The sequence below is a fragment of the Tribolium castaneum genome, chromosome 10 (genome assembly GCF_031307605.1).
Source record: "Tribolium castaneum strain GA2 chromosome 10, icTriCast1.1, whole genome shotgun sequence".
Taxonomy (NCBI): domain Eukaryota; kingdom Metazoa; phylum Arthropoda; class Insecta; order Coleoptera; family Tenebrionidae; genus Tribolium; species Tribolium castaneum.
In genome coordinates this window covers 6,390,838-6,411,895 of record NC_087403.1, presented here as the reverse complement: position 1 = coordinate 6,411,895, position 21,058 = coordinate 6,390,838, and the positions used below count along the sequence as shown (strand labels likewise).

General features: G+C 36.9%; 2 protein-coding genes across 6 annotated transcripts in view; both read left to right on the top strand.

The window, feature by feature from the left end:
• Nucleotides 1–7,533, top strand: part of LOC103314654 (uncharacterized) — an 87,118-nt gene extending 79,585 nt beyond the window's left edge. For all 3 annotated transcript variants that reach the window (XM_008201157.3, XM_064359366.1, XM_015981231.2), the window contains exon 7: nt 4,406–7,533. In XM_008201157.3, coding sequence (XP_008199379.1) covers nt 4,406–4,512 — 107 coding nt within the window. In that variant the 3' untranslated portion in view covers nt 4,513–7,533. The remainder of the gene's footprint in view (nt 1–4,405) is intronic.
• Nucleotides 7,534–8,535: 1,002 nt separating this feature from the next.
• On the top strand, nt 8,536–20,784 carry LOC659609 (neprilysin-4). Of its 3 annotated transcripts, none has more exons than XM_015981409.2 (17): nt 8,536–8,590; nt 12,006–12,055; nt 14,337–14,482; nt 16,048–16,308; nt 16,530–16,735; nt 16,787–16,963; nt 17,224–17,331; nt 17,495–17,639; nt 17,839–18,053; nt 18,124–18,300; nt 18,617–18,720; nt 18,772–18,830; nt 18,891–18,939; nt 19,513–19,580; nt 19,630–19,766; nt 20,034–20,201; nt 20,363–20,784. In XM_015981409.2, exons 1-17 carry the CDS (start codon nt 8,588–8,590, stop codon nt 20,537–20,539), a joined length of 2,250 nt encoding a protein of 749 aa, XP_015836895.1. In that variant the 5' UTR covers nt 8,536–8,587; the 3' UTR covers nt 20,540–20,784. The 3 variants fall into 3 exon arrangements, with proteins under 3 accessions (XP_015836895.1, XP_008199381.1, XP_015836888.1); XM_008201159.3 differs by lacking the exon at nt 8,536–8,590 and adding an exon at nt 10,250–10,487; XM_015981402.2 differs by lacking the exon at nt 8,536–8,590 and adding an exon at nt 10,537–10,650.
• The last annotated feature ends 274 nt before the right edge of the window (nt 20,785–21,058 follow it).

Here is a 21,058-nt window from a genome sequence, read left to right as displayed (position 1 = left end):
ATTAAGGCAGCCATTCAGGGTCGAAATCGCACCGAAAGGGAGTGAATAAAGCCGAAAACAATGGTCATTGTATATTTAGATATCGATTAACCTTTCATAATAATTAAATACCAACCAGTTCCTCTTGTAATTTATATCCGCATATTTCAAATTGTTTTGTTATAATTAGCATCACAAATTGCAGGGAGTAAATCGGTTTTATTATACGATATTCATGTGGCTGTTGCGGCCTTACCATTCGGATCCTAATTGCTCTAATTACACCAATTATACATGCTGTCCTATTAAATGATGAAGTTTATAAGATAGCCGCATCCTCTTCAAATTTGGGCTTTATCGCCACAAAAAATTGCAAATCCTGATATGATTCCCGACCAGTAAAATAAATTGTTAAACTTTTCGCGGCGGTGAAAGTTACATTGTACAAGTAATAAAACGCGTATTTCATTGTCCACTACCATAATAAAACTAATCCAGAAAAGTCGGGATAAGACGAAGGACGTCGGGGTGCAACATTCGTTCCCTCACTATTTCGGTGCACTAAAACACAATTTACACGTTTATGATACTTTAATCCATCTTAAAATATACTACGCTTCTGAACACTGGAAATTTATTGTCGATACCCAAATTCTATTTCTAGATGCTTCAAATATTTTAAACCTGTGAAACATATTTTACACGCAAACGTAAGCAATTTGCTTAAAAGCCACTGTTTCGATATACTCTATTCTTACCATTTTATTTCAAAAATTCGGAAGCACACTAGCTTCAAAATTATTTGGCTTAGGTGATAATTACGCAGAATTATTTCTAGCAGACATTAATAAAGATAAAAACATTAAAATTATGACCAAGTCGTTGCATTAAGATTTCAGCCTCATCCGCGTTATTAAGCAATAATCTCGAGAATATGGAATTAAACAGTCGAGAACCAGACCCCAAAAAATGTTCTGGAAGCATCTACCCTGAAATATTTTGAAACCTGGCATTATGCAGAATTATCTCTGACTCAAACAAGTACGTGAGCCCATTTTTGAGCCAGAAGTTTACTAATTTAAATAAATTTTTCTAAAAAAGTCAAAATACGTCAACTTAAGTTGTTTCAACAAATTATGTCCAAGACACGCACAAGCTTAATTTAATTTTAAATGAAAGCATTTTGTGGGAATCTTAAGAAAATCAAATTCTCGAGAAATTTTGAGGATACGGTGTACTAGTTTAGTAGAGCGGTTGTGCGATTTTTTCCGGGTGTTTGTCAATTTTTCATTGTAAAATATTTATGTTTCCTTTTGCGCGTCCTTTGGCGCTTATTAGTTTGCTGGTTTCGAATGCGAATTAAATACGTTGTAGTATTTTGGATTTGCAGTGTGAAAACGTGGAGTATTTGCTTTTTTTGTTTGTTAATCTTTGTCGCGATTTGAATTTATAGGGCTTTAACGTGACGAATGTGGCTTTTTATTGGTGAGCGTTGCACCATTGGCTTTTGGTTTACAATGGTGTAATTAGCAGTCCCGTCAGTTGGTTTGAGAGGCTCATCGATTTACGTCATATCAAATTTAGTAAGTACGCTAATGAATTCAAGCTGAAAATAATAAATTGATACAGAGTGACAAAATTAATTTTTCCATTATCCTGGTAGATGTAAATTCTTTATCGAATATGACACGTAAAGCCATTTATTGTGTAATATTTCATTAGAATTAATGCAGCAGAGTTTTCCCAAAACACAACAGATATTGACAATGGGGAATAAATTATTTGAGTATGAGTAGTGTCAATAAATTATTCTCCGACTATAACTATTGCCTTAGCCATAAACAACATGTTTGTAATAATAATTAGTTGAACAGTAAATTTCGGCAAGTACTTATTGGATTCCGGAAGTTGGATCCAACTGATCCGGGCTATACCCATGGTGTATAAAATTAATAAGAAGTTTCCCTTGAGTTATTAACGCAATGACGGGCTGTTGAGTTACACTGATTACGACTTTATTGCGTCGACGTGCCACCTGCACAATGACAACACCTTTCAGTTTCTCCCGAATTAAGACCTACATAGAATAATTAGTCATTATGCGCTGTAGCGCACTAAAACTCCGAGCTTTATCTGGAGCTCCATCTATTCTCTTAACATTTCTTACGCAAGCTTTTTGGCAATTTGCCCGAATGATAGCCCACAAATTCCATCTGACCCAGAGATAACTGAACTGTAAATGGAGACATAAATATTAATTAAAAGGGCGAATCCTAGCTTCCGTCAATAAAATCTTAGCTTAAATTTTACTTAAAACAACAAAAAACAAACACGCTAATGTCTCCAGCGATCGATGCGAGCTCGACCACGACAATTTCGCTTTTAAAACGGCATGGAAATGCGATTTGATGACATCTTCCAGGATTGTTGTAAATGCCACGCCCCGTGATCGATCAAGGGGACGCTGACGAATACTTTTGCCATTTGTAACGATTGGACATCATCCATAAAACCGCAAGTGTTCTTGCATTGTACCAAGCTTTAGCTCTAATAAAAGTGCTTTTTATAAGACGCTCTCCACAAATATTGTCACATCCACTTTATTACAAAATAAAAACAATAAGATCGGTTTGGTGTTTACTTTTGAGATGGAGCCAAACCGAAATTCATTTGATACTTTGTCTTGGAATCAAATCACTCCCCACATTTATCTCAAAGTCACAATAAAACAAAGCACATTTTTTAAATTTTATCTCTTTCAATCGTGAATCAAAAGTAGCGCAGCATCTCATAGAACCGAACAAGATTAGAATCAGCAGTGGAGAGAACTATTTGCTTCCTTGACGTCATATGAGAAAATAGCAAATTGTTGTATCGATTACGTTTGTGGAAATTCACAACTCGGAGGAATGTTAGTAGTTTCAGTTTGTACCGATCCTAAGGCGTTCTAAGGTTCCTCTCGAACAATGAGGCCACAAACGTTCATTAAAATTTTCTAAATTCAATTATTTTTCCATTTGGGCAAAACCCATCGGCACAGATACATGCAGAGGAAGTATCTCTTCCGATCCGTTTCATTTCCATTAACTTACAAATATGAAAGCTCACATGTGGGTGTGATGTTATACGACAGCTCTGATAACATAAGCAAGCCGAGACGTGTTTTCTAAAATTTGCGTTAATTCAATGATTGTACAAATAGCCGTCTTCATGCATACTTTACAGATCTGGCAGCTATTTTCGAATTAAAACTTAACATCCGTGAAGGCAAATAAAGCAAAACCGCAAAAAGCACTTCCCTTGAATAGGTTCAAAGTCTCATGCGTCCAGATTGAACGAAGTATAAATCCAGATTTGAGCTCTTTTCAAAGAAGTTGTAATTCTGTCAAGTAATTGTGTACTTTATCCCGCGGCTATTATTACGATATTCACGAAAATAACGAGGCGGATAAGTTTTGCTCCCACTTGCCACCGGTTATAATTGACATTTTAAATGCAGATTGAAAGATTTGAAGGGTATGCTGTTTGCACAGAGCTTTTTTATTTCAATTACACTCCACATGTTTGGTGAGCCAGAGTTTTATAATCAAATTCTATTGTTGTTCCAGTGAAACTTTCCTCTCATAGAACTTTGTTTGACGTTTAACAACTCTTGTTTATTTATTGATTTTTCTAGTACATTTTCACGGTTTGATTTGTAATTATTTCCCCACTCGGCTTTCCTCAAATCAAAACGCTTTCATTCTTTAGCCCAATTCTCCCGACAAAAGAACACAAATTTTCATTAGCTAATCTAATGAATTATGCATTGCTCTTCACATTTATTTTGATATATCAGGCTCCACCTTTGTTGGAGCACCAATTGAATTAACGTTCGATCTCGCCGAACAAAAGAAAAACGTAGCTTCCTCACAAATTCCCTAAAAATATGTTAATTCAAAAACTTGTATCGCTTCAGGCCGATTTTTTATATGAAAATTCAGTTGGCGATTTCGCCAGTCTGTGGTAGACACAAACATAAATCATTTGATAAGTTGCTAAAAGTCAAAAGTTTGCGACTTCTGAAGTATAGATTTAAATCTTATTGGCAGCCACGTGGGAACTTACGACCGTTGACTGCCATTTAATTGTTATAATGAAAAAACTTTTCTTTTTACAGATGATTAAGGCGCATTTTAAACTTTGCTTAAGAGCCGCCCTAGACGACAACTTCATTACTAAATACTATTGCTATTGCTATTAATGTAATTGTGTGTGTGTTTACGATTTTTTCTGAAACAATTTGTTAAATACGGTTGACTCTGGGGCGGGGGCGGCCTGCTGCCTGCCAAAATTGCGAATTAGTGTTATCTGTTTGGTAAAAAGCTTTCAGTTCGTTGGTTAATTAATTCGGTGTAATATTAATGGGGGCGTTTAATGTTTGCAGGTGAGCTTCCGGCGGCTGTCCACCACGGCAATGCAGCCCCTTTGGGACTAATCTCCCCCACGCTGGTCCTGCTGTCGGCTTGTTGGCTATTGGCCTGCCAGAGGTGACCCTTATCTCCTTATCCGCACAGCATTCTTAATTAAGTCCCAGTGAAGGTGATTCCAGTGATGACTTACGCACTATACAATTATCATATCATGGTGCCGCGAACGGACCAACTCGTTACCTCACGGGAGTAGTTGACTTGTGCCGTTGTGACATTAAAGCCAAATCTTTTTAATTTTATTACACGGAACGCTAGTACGATTTAACTTAAATAATCCGGAATTCCGGGAGGTGTTTGATCTTGCTATTGCTCGTGCCAGTTGGATAACCTTTCAGTGCGCACTTGTGAGCCATATTCGAACTTGTTTGCTACGAATTCCAACAAATTAATTTTGAATAATCCACACATTGCCCGTTTCCGCGCTAATTCCAGACGAGTTGGATTTTTCTCTCCTGATTTGCTTACAGCAACTGAAGGGTTATCTCACTGGTTTCAAAACGGGAGTGAGTTGTTTGACAAAAACCGGTTAATCAAAATCTCTTCTAATAGTTGCAGTGGAAAGCTTATCAGCGCTGGTTCGTGACTTAGTGCTTAAAGGGAAACAGTGAACAACAACAAAATCATGTGATATAATTAAATTTATTGGGTGTAATTAAATTATATAACGTATCATATATTTTATCTACTTAATATTTATTTAAATTTAACTTAAAGATCTTTCTATTCAAGAGAGTCAAGTTAAAAAAGAACCAATATTAGCATTCGGTAGAATGGAAGATCTTGTTATTATTTCAGGAGTCCTCCAGTTAATATATTGTAATGAAATTAATTAAATAGTGTACTTTTTTTCAAATATATAACGGATATATCATAAGTATAGCCGGACTCCTGACCAAGTTGTGTATAAATTAACTAAAAGTAATATAAATGTCAAATTAGTTGCGACTTCAGCATCCAATAAGTGTCGGGAGCGTGCATAAAAATAGACTGTGATAGTCAAAACTGAAACAATTAAAATTTGGCTTAGAACCAAGTCGTGTTTTTTTATCTTGATTGCATGCCTGCGAGGTGTGCTAAATTTAATTAAAATCTGAATCGATTTGCCCAAAAATTTGAGCTTATTGTTATTTTGCAGTCGAATGTAATTTTCGGTTTGGAAATTGAAAATTGAACGTGTTATGTGTAGTCAAAATTGAAATTTGTTAATATTGAAAGCGATTGCACGAGTTTAGCTTGAAGCGTTTATAACGTCGTGATGATCTTGTTCTCGTATTCTAGGCAAATCTATCAGCAAATACTGCTCTACGATTTTGGAATAGTAACAAAACGATCGATAGTGGATGCTTAATTCGCAACATAGTTTCTTCCAATTCTGTATTATTCGAGTAGAGTAGCGACTTGGCTAGAAGGAGCTCTTCGTATATCAATCAGATTTGGCCGAAATTGAGAGTGGCCGCTTTCCGGCGTCATCAATCAAAATTTTAATTAAAACAAAATACGTTGATTTTTTGAGCCTGATTTGGGTTTGTACCCAGCAAAAAGTGAATGAATCGGGCGTCTCATCCATAAATTGCAGCAAATAAACTACAAAGAGTAAAAAACCGAATCGGGATCTTTAATCTTTGTGGCTTCGCATGTAGGCAACCCGATGTGCACTCGTGTCAGGTTAGCTGAGAGCTTTCTTTTGTTCCGTCAAGCTAGAGTGTCGTCGATTATTCTTCCTGACCCAACAATTAACCGGTTGTTCATCCTGAAAGCTCGGACCGCCGCAAATTTAATTATTCAAATAAAACGCTTTAGAAAAATATAAAATTGCAATTGAGAGAGCTCCTTCTGCAAATATACATACGCTCTTACCTACCCTTGTATAAAATTTTATAAAAGTTACATAGACTTGTTATAGGAGACACAAAGACACAATTTAGTTGATAGCTGAATTAGTATTCAAAATTGCGATTGTGATTTTTACATTTTGTATAAGTGTAGCCTTGTCAATATTTATCAGGTTTCGATTTCGGTGTAAAAATGTAATTAAGGACGGAAACTGTGACAATTGGTGCTGGCCATCTCTAGTCTGATACAAAGGATCTGGAAACTCGGCTAATGTAACGAGTGAGCGGGATTATCCGAGTCCAAGTTACATTGGCAGGGTTAACTTTTATGGAAAGTTGTAAATAAACACATATTCTGTACATGTCATGACCACTTCTGCACACGATACAGCCGAGTCGAACTAACGTTGCTTACCCTGGTTCGTGATGAATGTCTGCTAAATGGTGCGTGATCTGATTTAACAGCTGCTACGGAAGGCTAAGCTTTGATCAATTCACCCAACACTACACCAGAATTTTTACGGATATTGTTAGCCAACATCCAAATCTAATTCATAAATCATTTATCGGTCTTCTTTTGTCTTTACGTTCGTATGAATCCTGCCAGCGCTCCAAAACGGCAACGCGCCATCTGTTTACCATAAAACAATTAAAAAATCTTCAAGGATCGAATTGTGTCTCGTGTGCACGAAAAAGAAAAAGCCTCCATTGCGCGTCGACTCCTTTCAAATTTCCATTCAGGGAACCGAATTCTTCTCGCACTAAGGGGTTTTACCTAAGTGGTTTCCCTAGCTGTCTGGATGTTATTTATTTAACCAGTGAAGAATAGGCACGGAATTCTTCCTCGACGGCTAACAGATAGAGTCAATCTGACGATCTGCAGGTCTAAGACGTTGACACAGCTGCACAATGCGACGCGAAGCGAAACACGCTAAGCATACGTTCAAAAATTATATTTTCGAAGTCACTCGTCCGATATTTTCCAATTTCCGCAAATATAGTTTCGAGAAATGGCAAAAGTTTTAAATTAAAGTCATGGGAAATAAGAAACTAATCTTCTTTATAACTTATACGCCAATTTATCGCAAACCAGAAATTGCGTCCGTACCAGCAAATCAACGCTTGTTCGCTCGAATTCTGTAAATAATGTTGGATAAATGTTTCACATAATGTGATGATGTATATAAAGCCATACAAAACACATTATATAGACATTGTTTGTTGTTTTATAAATAAAGGATAAGATGATATTTCGTGTTTTCCTCAAACTTATTTGGTGCGGATTTACGTACGGTCCTGGCCACAAGATTAGACAGCAATAATCCCAATAAATCTAACAAAAGCATTATATAAAACTGTAAGCTGGCCGATATCAGCAAAGCTCCGTATCTCTCGATAAAACCCAACATCCGTATGACCGCCGACACAATATCGTCAATATGTGGTAAGTAGCATCCTGACTGACTAGAATTACAGATAAACCCCTTTAGTTTTTGAAATTTTATTTCAAGAAATTAATGCGCATTTTAACGTTCACTCTCATCAATATTTAAGAAGATCAACTTTCCTCAATCCGCTTGCGGATCATTTATTTACTCAAAAACAATGATACACATTTGGGTATTTTACCCGATTCAACTGGTGAAATTTTTCGAATTCAATTTGTCCAGTTTATTGGGTTAGAAACATGTAACTATGGAGATTTAATCGCATTTTAATTAGTATTTTACAAAACACGTCATTACTGAAATCAGTTTTACAAGCCCCATTTTATTCTACTATTATTTATAAAAAAGCAAAACCCATACAATAATGCAAATAAAAATGTCGCTTGATTAAATTCCGTTTACTTCACTTCTAATCCCGTTTTTACGGCTTTAATTAAGTTAATTTCTTGGTAAAACAGTTTAAAAAAGTGTTTTATGTTATGGTTTAGTTGCGACTTTCATGCGCTTTATGCAAATGGCTCGATCCAACTTTCTGTATCGATTATTATTTATATGTATAGACTTGTAACATAAGAGCTTGAAATTTAATTATTTTATGCAAACAATAATAAACGAGCGTGTCATGTAGTGAATATTTACGGACCGATTGTGGAGTGAACAAACTGGAACTGATTTTATAATAGTACGCAATCGTATGCATAAATGAGTTTGTAATAAATATATTGATTGAGAGTGATTTCTACTGACTGCTCTATTTAGTAAGTGTAGGTGAATAGGTCAGCTGCATTTCTCTTGGAAAAAATGTGAGCTGGGAGGAGCCGATCCAAAAGCAGTCATTCTCGACGTATTCAGGCATATGGTATTTTGCATTCTTAAAAATATTTTCACGTATAACCCGCCTTTGCCATATATCGCACGTGTTCTACAGGGTCGTGTCCAAGTGCTGTGCTGAGCATAGTCAAACAGCAATTCTCTGTTTTAAGAAATGTCGAACACGGTTCGTTGTCTGCAGTACTCCAGACTCGAAAAACCTATTCAATTAATTTAGAATGTCAGTACTCGTCTACAAAAAATGCAGCTTTCTATTTCGGCCATAGATTACTCCCAATTAAAGAATGTAGCCGTTTTTTGCTTAAAGTCGTTATAATTTGCTCCGGTGTTTACATTTTAATTTAATAATAATCAAGCTTGATTTATTATTTTCCAAATTATAACACGGGGTGAAAGTGATATTTCGTAGATCATCAATAAAAATAAAACCGTGCACTCTTCCGTAATTTAATAACAATGACAAAAAATATCGGATTTAAAAGCCGTGTGTGGATAGTTTACAATCTCCGGTGCCAATCCGGGAAGTCACAATGCCGGGCAAATTTATCACTTTTACTTTTGTTGAGCCGATTTATTTATTAGGACCTTTTTTGAATTCCATCACTTTCACTCTTTGGAAAAATTGAGTGATTAGTCCCCTGTCTGCGCTTTTGTTTCAGCTGAATCGGGTCAAAGTGAGCAGTCTGAGCAGTTCTTCCTTGATTCAAACATCATTTGCAATCGTCGTTCGTCGAGTTTATTGTCACAATTACCATCATCTCATGCATGACTGCGACATAACTACCTATTCGTTCTTAAACAAGGACTCATCTACTAAATGTCACTTTGATGTTAATTTGGATGTGGTGTATAATCTAACCGAATTATCAGCACTTGGGGGCTTGATACCGGAAACGATTAATCCAGTGAATAATTTTTTCCAAAAACAGTATTAAGCAGTTTTTAAGCTCAGAGATTACTAGTTGGTAAATAACTGATTAAGCTCTTTGAGGCCATGTTTGGTTTATGGAAATTTCGCGCACACTGTGGATACACAATAAAAGCAAAATCATTTTGTGATTAGCTTCAAGGGGCGATCTAAACGGATCCGGGTCTCATCACTAGGCAAACATATTCATAACGTATGGCTTGTGCAGATTTAAAAATATCTATTTTCTTCAGAATCTATTATTTACCAAAAAACACGCAAAGCAATTCAAATTTGCTGAAGCAGAAAAGTAGAAAACTTGATTACATGCATTTAGGTAAATACCTGTTATTGTAAAATTGTACGTAAACACTTTTAGATGGACTATTTCCCTATTTTCGGACCAGTTTCGGATAAAACATCGCAAACGGCGTCCTCGTGCCGAATTCGAGGACCCAATTCCTGACCCGCTTATTAACTCAGAAAAGTCATAAATGAGCCCGTTTGAATTTCGAAAAATGAAGCAGTTTGTCGGTTTAAAAAGCAAAATTACGTAACACGTACCGGTCTTTCAATATTGCATAACGCTAAATGTCAAATCGCAGAATAGCGGAAGGAAATTTTTCCAGGAAGTGAAATTTTGCATCTTTCGAACTGTTCCGGTTATCTAGTAATGTTTAATTTATCAGTCATACTTGTTGCGCCAAATTTAAACGTAATTTAACTAAACGGTTATTGTGGTGGAAATTAGATGATGAAACTGCACAATTATTAACGATCGATTTGAGCACAAGTGCGTATTATTGTGGTCGATCGCGCTTACATAATTGTCTCAAGAAAGGAGTAAGTAAAATATTCGTGATCACTGATTCACGGAGAAAAATTTCTTCGGATGTGGTAAGCCGTGCGGCGGCCGGAGTGGGGTTGCTCACAGGGGGGATTTAGAGTAAGTTGTTTTCAAAGTGCCGCAGTTTGTTTAAACCAACTAATATAATTACATCAAAATATGAGGTACAAAGTAAGTAGAATTTTAAAATCCACTCCTCCTTATCAACTTTCGCGCGGTTTTTCACTGATTCCAATAAAAATAAAGTGCTCCAAGAAGTGAACGTGAATTTGAATTAGCGCTCTCGCCTTTTTGTGTTCTCTGGTGAGGAAGTTAGTTAATGTTTGTAATGCATGTGAGTAGTAGTTTAATTTTGCAAATAACAGTAATCCCCTGGTGGCAGATACCGAATAGATTAAACAGACCTATCTTCAAATCACGTGCAACAACAATAGTTAAAGTAGTGCTGTTTTATACCGACCAATTAATAAAGATTAAACAGGTCGTTTCTCAGCCGGTATCATTAGCATTGTTAACATCCTAAAATCCTTTAAGGATGCTGTGCGGATAATATCCTCTTTAATTAATTATACCACATCAACATTTCTTCGCTGTTTTGCCCGGAATTCGTAAAAGTGCAAGTAGAACAACACCACTTTCGTCTTCTTTTAACAACTTGGAAACAATCTCCCAATCAATTACATGTGTGCGTTACACAATTAACGTAATTGCAAAATTTCTACACTACAGAATCGTGCATGCGTTATTTTGCTCGAATTGTTTAAACATGAACTTTCATTATGTCATTTATTATTTAATAAGAGTAAGTAATCGCTTAAAAGTGAACGGATAAATTATTCACTCGAGAGATTTGTGCGACTCAATCCGCTTGCCAACACACATACCTACATACAAATTTCAATTATTTATTGCTTATGATAAGCCCGACAAATACTGAATCTAGTTTCAATTCAAATTGCTGAATTTTTTTATTGTAGTGCCAAAGTGCTGCTAATTTGTAATTATAGCTATACCTTTCCCTGACAATTAACTTTTTTGGGATTATTAAAATTTGTGTTTCGTGTCTGTGGCGATCAGCGCCCTAATAACCAAAAGGTTTTTACAGTAATTAAATTTAGAAAATTAAGTCGAAGAGTCATTTATGCACGTGTTTGATCAAAAACGAACTTTCTACAGTGGTTAACCACCAAACCCTCGTGTCTTGCATGAGCTGTTTTTGTCACCATAAGTGCAACATTTTTCCATTTTGTGAGCAAAACGGTGGAAACTTGTGGTCTGATTAGTGATTACACCACTGGCGAAAAATATCGAAAACTTTTTCCTCCCAGAAATTTCTAATTTCGATATACTTACATAACAGTAACAGTGTTCGACTCGTCTATTTTCTACTCCATTGATTTAAAAATTTAATTAAGAGCAGAATGAGAGAATAAAAATGAGCAGGAAATGAGTCGATTCCCTTTCAATAAACTAAATTATTCCTAAACTTCCAAGCTCAAGAAAACAAATTGAGTTATTTTTTACAGACAATGTACGGTATCACATCAATGAGATTTAATTATCAATTTTGCGCGCCATTTCTTTCAGGCACTTTGCTCGAATTCTTTTTGTTTATTTAAATTACAGCCATTTGCATGGATTTAACGACACTTCATTTGTTGTTAGATTACACTTTTAATATATTTACAGATATCAGTCACAAATCCTAGTGTTGGAAGCAATGACAGCGACACAATTGGGTAAGTTTTAAATTAAATCTAATTTCCGTGTGACAGCGTTACAAATCGCGGATCGTTGTACAAAGCAAATTTTTTCGAACGGCTTTGGTAAGCAGTACAAGAAATATGAAATATTGCTCCAAACTTAATCCATTAACACTTTCAAATAAAAAGTTAAGTAATATTTTAGGTGAGAGTGAAAGATTACGATCAATTATTTAGCCAGAACATAACTAGTAAATGTAGTCTAAGGGTACTAGTTATTAAATGAAAAAAATTAAGTGGTGGAGCCTGTCTTTGAACTTCCTTGACATTGACCGCTCCTTTTATTCAGCCAAAATAACCACATTAACATATAAATTACACCAGAAAACGCATCTGAATGTACGTTTCAACACATTTGCGATATATTCAAATTCAGACATGGTGTTTAATTACAGTTTGAAAGCTTGCTAAGCAAACCATTAACCATAAGTTTTGTTTTTCCTTGATTTCAGTCGACTGCAACAAATATTCACGCATGACAATGCGACTGATTAATTAGTAACATTTAAATTTATGCAACCAGACCATCATAATTATCTCAATATTCGGAAATAATAGCGTTTTTGATAAATGAGACAGTAAATTATTGAATTAATTTACCACGAGTCGGATGAAAACAAACCAAACGCTATTTATAAAACAGTTTTGTTCAAAAATGTGTATTGTTAAGGATTTAATTAATCGGATGTCTCTTGAGTGAGTGTCGGGGATTGTGTGTGAACCGAGCATCTAAAACTGTTTAAAACTAAATAATTGACAGACCAACACAAGCCGGGAACGGAAACATCTCGAGCCCCAAATACAAAAACTTTAGTTATAGTAAACGAAGTGTAACCCTGTTTAACGATCTCTGACGCACTCTGCCTAAACTTTATTAATATTTTCAGTCCGTTGTCCCAAACAAAGTGACGTTTTTGTCACCTGGATTCGAATGTGTGATTAATGATCGCCTGACGTAGTTAACACATTGATTAAACTCATAAACAGGTAATTAGGAGCGGTGTGGGAGTCGGAATCATTTTTCAAATTGAAACAAAATTCAAGATATAATAAATCTTCATCCCCAGCGACAAAAAGCTCCAAATTGAATTGATTTATCCAAAAGAAGCGGTCTAATCTTAGCCTCTTCCCCACCTTCTACTTAACAGGACCATCAATTATGCGGCGCGGTGCCCGTCTACCTTCCCAAAATAAGGGTTGACACGTCGCACATCACCCAGAAAATTATTTTAGTACCTCTTTGAACGGTTTTATGTAAACATCTTGAAGGTTCTCACCAATTAAATGACTCATTGTTTACGCAGGCACAAAGGAGCGAAAATTTTCTTCCTGCTTTAGCACATAAAACAAATGTTTATTCGGAAGATGACGAATTTTACACGAATCTACACACATTTCCCTATCTCAACGTAATTAGATCTCAATCACAGTGTTTTCCCTTGAAATTAGAAAAAATAACGCAATGTCCCCGTTCCTGGAAGGATATCTCGCAAGAATAAAATGAGAAATTTCAATTCATAAACGACGCTCAAGAACTAACAAATATTGTCAAATTACGCGCAACAAACGCCTTGTAAAAATTAATTTAAACTGTCAAGGGTCCCGTAATTTTAACACGCGACTATTAATCTGCTTAATGTTTCTACAATTCAACATATCGCAGTTAAATCTGCTTGCATAAATCTGCACTTTTGCAATTTCCATAAAAATCACTTTCCGTGTTAGAAAGGAAATAGACCTCAACCCAATTTCTTATTTTCAGCCGTTAGGTCAGGTCAATCAAGTGAAACAAATTTCAAAATTGATAAACAATCTCCGATTATGTCAAAGGGCGCCTATTTCCGATATTTAAAAATAAAGCGATCTGGCTTAATTAAATTTGACGTGAAATCTGTTTACGGTTTAAAAATGTGTGATGGTGAGGGAATAAGTGGCGATAACTTTGTCCCAGGCTTCTTTGTTCCGTTGGTATGCTGATAAATGTAACAAAATTGGTATGTAGTGAAAATAACGGCCCACAACACAACGATAGCATTCTGCAAGTGACATGTATTTACAGATACAATGACATACGATTTTGACTGTCATATGGTGTGAATGTCGCTGAAAGCCTTTTAAATAGAGATGTCCGGTGAATACGCCATTTTCGTCATTCGCGCAAAATTTGATTTTAAATTAACCACTTACCAAATCCGGATCAAAACTGCAGAATTATTCACAGCACGTGGGTGCTCATTGCGACTAATTTTTGTTTCAGGCCGGGAGATAGATCGTTCCGATTTCCACTCCTTATTTTCTTATGTGTCAATTTACTACTTGTCCTTATAGCGGCTATTGTTCTCTTGAAAACGCCAATGCTACACAACGACAAGCTTTGCCTGTCCGAGCAATGCATCAATACAGGTACGTAGCATCAAATTAAAAATTAACGCCTTGGTGGAACCCAAAAGCTGATCGAGCGAAAGCGGGAAAAAATTATTTCTTCCGTTTGCCTATCAGTGCTGTTCCGTTTAATGTCCGGAAAATTCTTTGTAATACCGCGGTTAGATTCCTATTTTCCGGTCACTGTTCAGCAATATGAAACGTTTAACAAAACAGATAGATATTTATTGCGTGGCCTTTGTAAGCGATACAACAAAACATTTATTTTGTAGTAAAACTTTCTTATACGGTGTAATCGAGTTTAGAAGGGTAAAGTGCAAACTGGCTCTCAGATAAAAATTTATCTCTCAGAAATTTCACGATCAATTTTTAAGAACACATACATGAAATTGTCTTTGATTATTATGTATCTCTGTAATCCTCCAAATTGTAAATAAATGATGGAGAAAAATTATTCAAGTATTTTATTCGAAAGCAAATTTCCCTTGAAATCCCACACCTGAACGGAAAATAATGACAAATGATAACAGAGCGACACGAGAAATACAAAATAGTGAAGTGTAGTGGCTATTTACACAGTTTGCTGATTATGCGTCAGTGAGCAAAGCCAATCCAAAAATCCATAGAGACGTCTAAGCCTGTGGGCCTCGTTCTACTTACGCTCCGCTTGGCACCTTAATTTCAAAGAACAACTCGATGAGAGCCGCAAGAATCATCAGCTCATCAGCTCAGAATTGAAAGATATTAAAATTCATCAAGTCACGTGTCACATAATTTTCCCAAGCTAAACTTTTTATAATAAGTTGAAAACTCACATTAGCTCGAGAGCCTAAAGTTTGATATTGAACGGTTCAACGCCCTGATATTTAATTTTTAACCAAAGATGTTTCATTTTATTTTCCCTAATTGAACCGTGTTCTTGTTCGTCGTGACAGAGTCGTATGTTCCTCAAAAAACTTTAAATAGAGAGGTATTAGAGAAGTTCGGACGAGACAGTTAAAGTTTTCCGTTTTTCTGTATCCACAGCGTGACGATTTTTACTTGAGTCTAATTGTATTTGCTGTCGTTGGGTTAAAAAAATGAGATGACCCTTCACAACATTTCAATCAAAGGCGTTACATACAAAGGCCTATTCTTTATTTAGTTCCGCGTGTTCAGTCTTTTTTCTTTGTAAAGAGCACAAGCCATTTAAATAACACATGAAAGCCATTTACTCACAGCTAATTGAAAATTAACTTGGCTAGATTCACACGACGTTAATCTGTTATAAATTAATTTGTAACACACAAAAGCAACGAGTATGGACGGTGAGCTAAAAAAGATTACTAGTAAAAGAGATATTACGCTGTAATAACTAAATGTAATCGGATTTTCCAGATTAAATTTGCGTTTTTTGACAAAGACCTTTTTTGGCTTCTAATTTTGAGAAAATTCTCTCGAAAAAGCACAATACCCTTGTTTTGCCCCAAAAATGAGGCGTTTCGCATTATTTCACACGTATTGATTTCGGTCCATGTCCGGCGTTTTGTGAGAACTTTTAAATATGGCACAAACAACAAACTAAATGGGCGAAACTTTTTGTTTAGCATCGAATATCCTGCGTGCAATGGATCGGAGTGCGGACCCTTGCACAGATTTTTATCAATATTCATGCGGTGGCTGGATCACCACAAATCCTGTTCCTGACTGGACAGCCACATGGGATAGACTAGCTTTACTCCGGGAGTCTCTAATGCAAAATATGAAACAACTGCTTGAGCGGAGTGATGAAATTAATAATGGTAATTTCTCCGAAATAGAAGGAATAAGAAAAGCGCGAGCCCTGTACAGAATTTGCATGGATACAGGTGAGAGAAAATTTAATAAAATCTTCTGCTCTAACGCTTTTACAGTCTTTTGCTAAATAACCCTTTTACGGTAGATTCCATTTTATCAATTATTAAAAAGCTTTTAACAGTAAACGCGGGATCGTAAGTTTTGCATTAGAAAAAACATCACTCCGGGAAGCTAATGGCTTTGTTATTTTCGACTCACGAGGCGATTTTACACTTTAAGCCAATTATTGCAGTGACTCTTGAGTCGAAAGGGGTCGCCCCAATTGAACATATCCTCGAAGTGGTGGGATTATCTTCGACTCCCCCTGATAATTACGCTAACGAGGATTTTGATTGGCTATTCACAATTGCAAGGACAAGACGTTTACTGGGAATAAGTCTCTTGCTAGGAATGAACGTGGCCGAGGATGTGCGAAACTCATCGGCTAACAAAATTGTGGTTGGTATCGAGGCGATTTTTGTTTTAATTCGGGACCACCTTGTATTTCAGATTGAGCAAGTCTCTCCCGGATTCGGTGAGAGATATTTGCTGCAAGCAGAGAAGTTTTCAACAGAAATAAAGAACTATAAAAAGTACATCACGCAGATGCTTAGAGCGTATACGAACTTTACAGAGGCTGAGTATTTCGCGGAAGACATTGTAAACTTCAGTACGCAAATAGCAAAGGTAATTTAATCCGAACGTGAAAATTGAGCCGAACTTTGGAAATTCGCTGTGATTGATCCGGCTGGCAATGTGCATCAGGACTGCAATGATATGCTTTTATCTCAATAATAAATGAATTAATCACAATTACAATCGAATTAGTTTTTGTAGCAAATACGCAATGCCTGACGACATACTACACCCGAATGCAAATACACACGTCATATAAATCACATTGTGTCGTGTAGCGAAAAGTGGCTAAATTAACATTGGGTGTTTAGGTCATGACCCCCTCGGAAACCAGGCGAAGCCCTAATCACCTTTTTCACGAAGTCAATCTGATCGAACTGGCGAATGGGCCAGGCATTGACAACGAGTCTTGGAGATTTGTAAGTGGGAATTTTCAACTAGATTGAAACATAGTTTGAGTTTGTTCAAATCGGCTTAAGGTGAAATGTTGACCTGTTTCGGTTTTGAATAAGTTATCAGACTAGAACTAGTTCGCAGTTCGAACTCAACTACAAAGTAGTAGTTTTGCTGGTTTGATTTTAGGTGAATTGGACGCGATATCTAAACATTGTCTTTAACGACACAACCGTGTTGTTGCATCCGCATAAGGACACGGCGATTCTGCTCGACTTACCCTACTTGCAGAAATTATCAAATTTAATAAAAACCTCCGATAAACTTGTCCTGGGTAAGTCGACAAATATTATATTATTCAATTACTGGCTGAAATTTGGTTCCACGATTCTCTCTCTGATGGGAAAACGTAGCAGAGAAACTTTGTTGTATTGTATGAAATCTGGCGTGGAGACATTTATGAATGTTGTTTTGTCTGGAAAATGTGTGGTTTCCTTAAGGGATTCGTGTAATATGTGTAATTGTATTACTAGAGAGGTTCCTGTGGTGGAGCGTATTCTCAACAGTAGCCCCACTTACTTTAGCAAAGTTCCGATCGCTGGGATTTGAATTTTCCCAACAATTGTTGGGTCTCCAGAGCAGAACTCCCAGATGGAAAGGATGCACCAGTAACGTTAACGCTAATTTCGGCCTCGCGCTAAGTTACCTCTACGTCAAGTCCCATTTCGATAAGAACCACCGCGACAAGGTAAGATTTTCCGTGATTACGACAAACTCGCTTAAAAGCATCACAACCCCCACATTCATTTCAAACCCAGGCCTTGGAAATGCTCGAGGACATAAGAAAAGCTTTCGAAGATGCAGTCCATGAACTGGATTGGATGGATACAACCACACGTGAAAAGACGCTGACTAAACTGCACGCAATCAGAGCCTTTGTTGGGTACCCTGGATGGATTATGAATGCGACACAACTTGACAAACATTACAAACAAGTATGTGCCACACTGCCATTGTCAACAGAAAAACAATCAGGCGCGAATCTTTCCCGAACTGTCGCAACTTTCGAGCATTTGAATAAAAACATCATTAAATTTAGAAATTAAAATTTGCACCGCATTTGCTGCTCACAGACTTTCATCATTTATCATAATTGTTTTATGACAATAAATTTAATATTTCCGTGTGCACAAATGCGGTTTAATAACAGTACATTGTTGTGCGGCTTTGTTTAATTATCATTTTTTCGCAAATGTGATTATTTTTGCGGTCGATAATCTGGTGATTTTGTTACTCACAAAATTGTTTCAGGCGCACGTAGTCGAGGGCAACCTCTTCGAGACCTACTTGAATTTAACCAACGCGGCCGTCCGCAGAAACTTGGAAAGTATTCGCAAAAAGCCTGATCGCAATCGGTAATGCCTGCTCGTTTTATTGTAAACACACATTACATTTTGTTCCTGCAGATGGGTGGCTTCCGCCACGACCGTAAATGCATTTTATTCGGCGACACTGAACTCTGTCAGTAAGTCTTTTTTACATTCCTAATAAAAACTATGGAATAAATCTGTAAAATAATTTCCAGCATTCCCAGCAGGAATACTAAAGCCCCCTTTTTACGGCAACGGGATCGAGTAAGTAAACATTAAAGCAATACCGTTCTTTCACTATCGCGCGTAACCTACAGAATATTCATTTGCATCGTAAACTAACTTAATAAACGGTTCGCGGTGCTTGTTTGCTTCATTTATATGCAATCTCTGGCGGATTTCTTAAAATCGACTTTCAGATTATTGCAGACACGCTTCGAGACACATTAAAATGATCGAGTCATAAGTCGGGCCGAATATGTAACGCGGAAGCCAGGCTATACCCACATTCATTACGACTTCCGGTACCACATATGCAAGCCAGATAGGAATCTGCTCCTGCATCTGTTAATAGTTACACAGAGTTTACCACAAATCACAAAGGGGGCGCAATGTGCCGTTCACCATTGTCAACTACCCCTTATTGACTTTCCATTAAGTCGCGCCAAAGTCTAGACAAAAAATTATTGAATTAACTTTTTAATCAAATTACCTCAACCGAGTTCACACCTAATATTTTTATAATCGACCAAAAAACGAAATATTGACAGATTATTTGATTAAAATATGCTAAAACCTTCCGTGATGGATTACTATCGATTGAATTTAATCTTTTAGAGCTATCGACTACGGCGCAATCGGGGCCATCATGGGACACGAAATCACCCATGGGTTTGATGACCAAGGTGCCAATTGCACCCAAATTTATTTGATTTCTCTACTTTTTTACTTTAGGCCGGAGGTACGACGAGCACGGAAACTTGAAACAGTGGTGGTCCGCTGCGACTCTCAACCACTACCACCAAAAAGTCCAGTGTATCATAAACCAGTACAATAATTACACCATGCCAGATTTAGGAGACGCGTTCCACGTAAGTAAGACGCGCTGATTACGTAATAATTAATTTCTGAGTGGGGCAATAAAGTTAATTAATGGGTTAAGTAATAAACCAATTTTCCGAAATAATGTAGATATCAATTTAATTAATCGCGTTATTAACTCAGCCGGTAAGTTATCTCAATTAGCAGAATCATCGTTGGTAGGTGAAGCCGTTTGATTTTTAAGTCGCTTGCCCGCCGGAGGGGTGTTAAGCCCGGTGTGAATAATTAAGGAAAATTAGGCGAAGGCGATTTTCTAGGTGCAAGGATACAACACGCAAGGAGAGAACATCGCGGATAATGGAGGCCTTCGCGCAGCCTTTGAAGGATACAAACGACGCGAGGCGGTTTCAAATTCCATGCATCAGCGGCTACCAGGACTCCCAGATGTTACAACCGATCAATTGTTTTTCCTCGGCTTTGCACAGGTTTGACAATTTAATAATACTTTTCGGCTAAGCGTGGTTCTCCCAGCGGAACCCGAATCGGAAATCTTGTCACGGTTTTTCGCAAATCTGATTGTGAATCAAAATGTAATTTCGGCAAAACTTGTCGGCGCAATTAACAGAAAACAATTTCTTGGGTGCAGATCTGGTGCGGGAACTCCACTCTAGGGGCCCTTAAGAGCAAGCTGGTGGACGGAGTACACAGTCCGAATCGCATTCGGGTCCTTGGCACCCTTTCTAATTCACGGGAATTCGCCAAAGCTTGGGGCTGTCCGGCAGGAACGCCGATGAATCCAGTAAATAAATGTGTACTTTGGTGAATCGCAACCCCTTGATTATTACATTGTTTACGTCAATCGCGGCCCGATCAAAACCAGATTTACTTCATTTTCATAAACCCGCCGGACTAAAATTGTTTACATCCAGTATTATAAGATGTTTTTAAATAATTTTGTTACCTTGTTTTATTTTTGTTATTACGTTTTGTAGAATGCCAAATTGTGATATAACTTGTAGGCTAAGATAAGTGTAACTATAACTACGTGAAATAAACGTTCCCACAAAATACTTGGGTTTTATTTAATTCCGTGACCTGGCTAAGTTGCTTAATTAAATGAATGAGTTGGAAAAAATGAATGGTTTGATTAAATTCTATTAAAAAAATTAAAAGCTCGTGTCGTGACGTGCTCCAGACATTAACGAGGCGTGTAATTAAAGAACAATTATAAAATTGCTTCAAAAAACCAAAACGACATCAGCATTTTGGCTCATTTGTAGACATGCTAACACGCGATGCGCCGACGCACCGGAAGTAGCGTTCTTCTTTCGATTTGGAGACC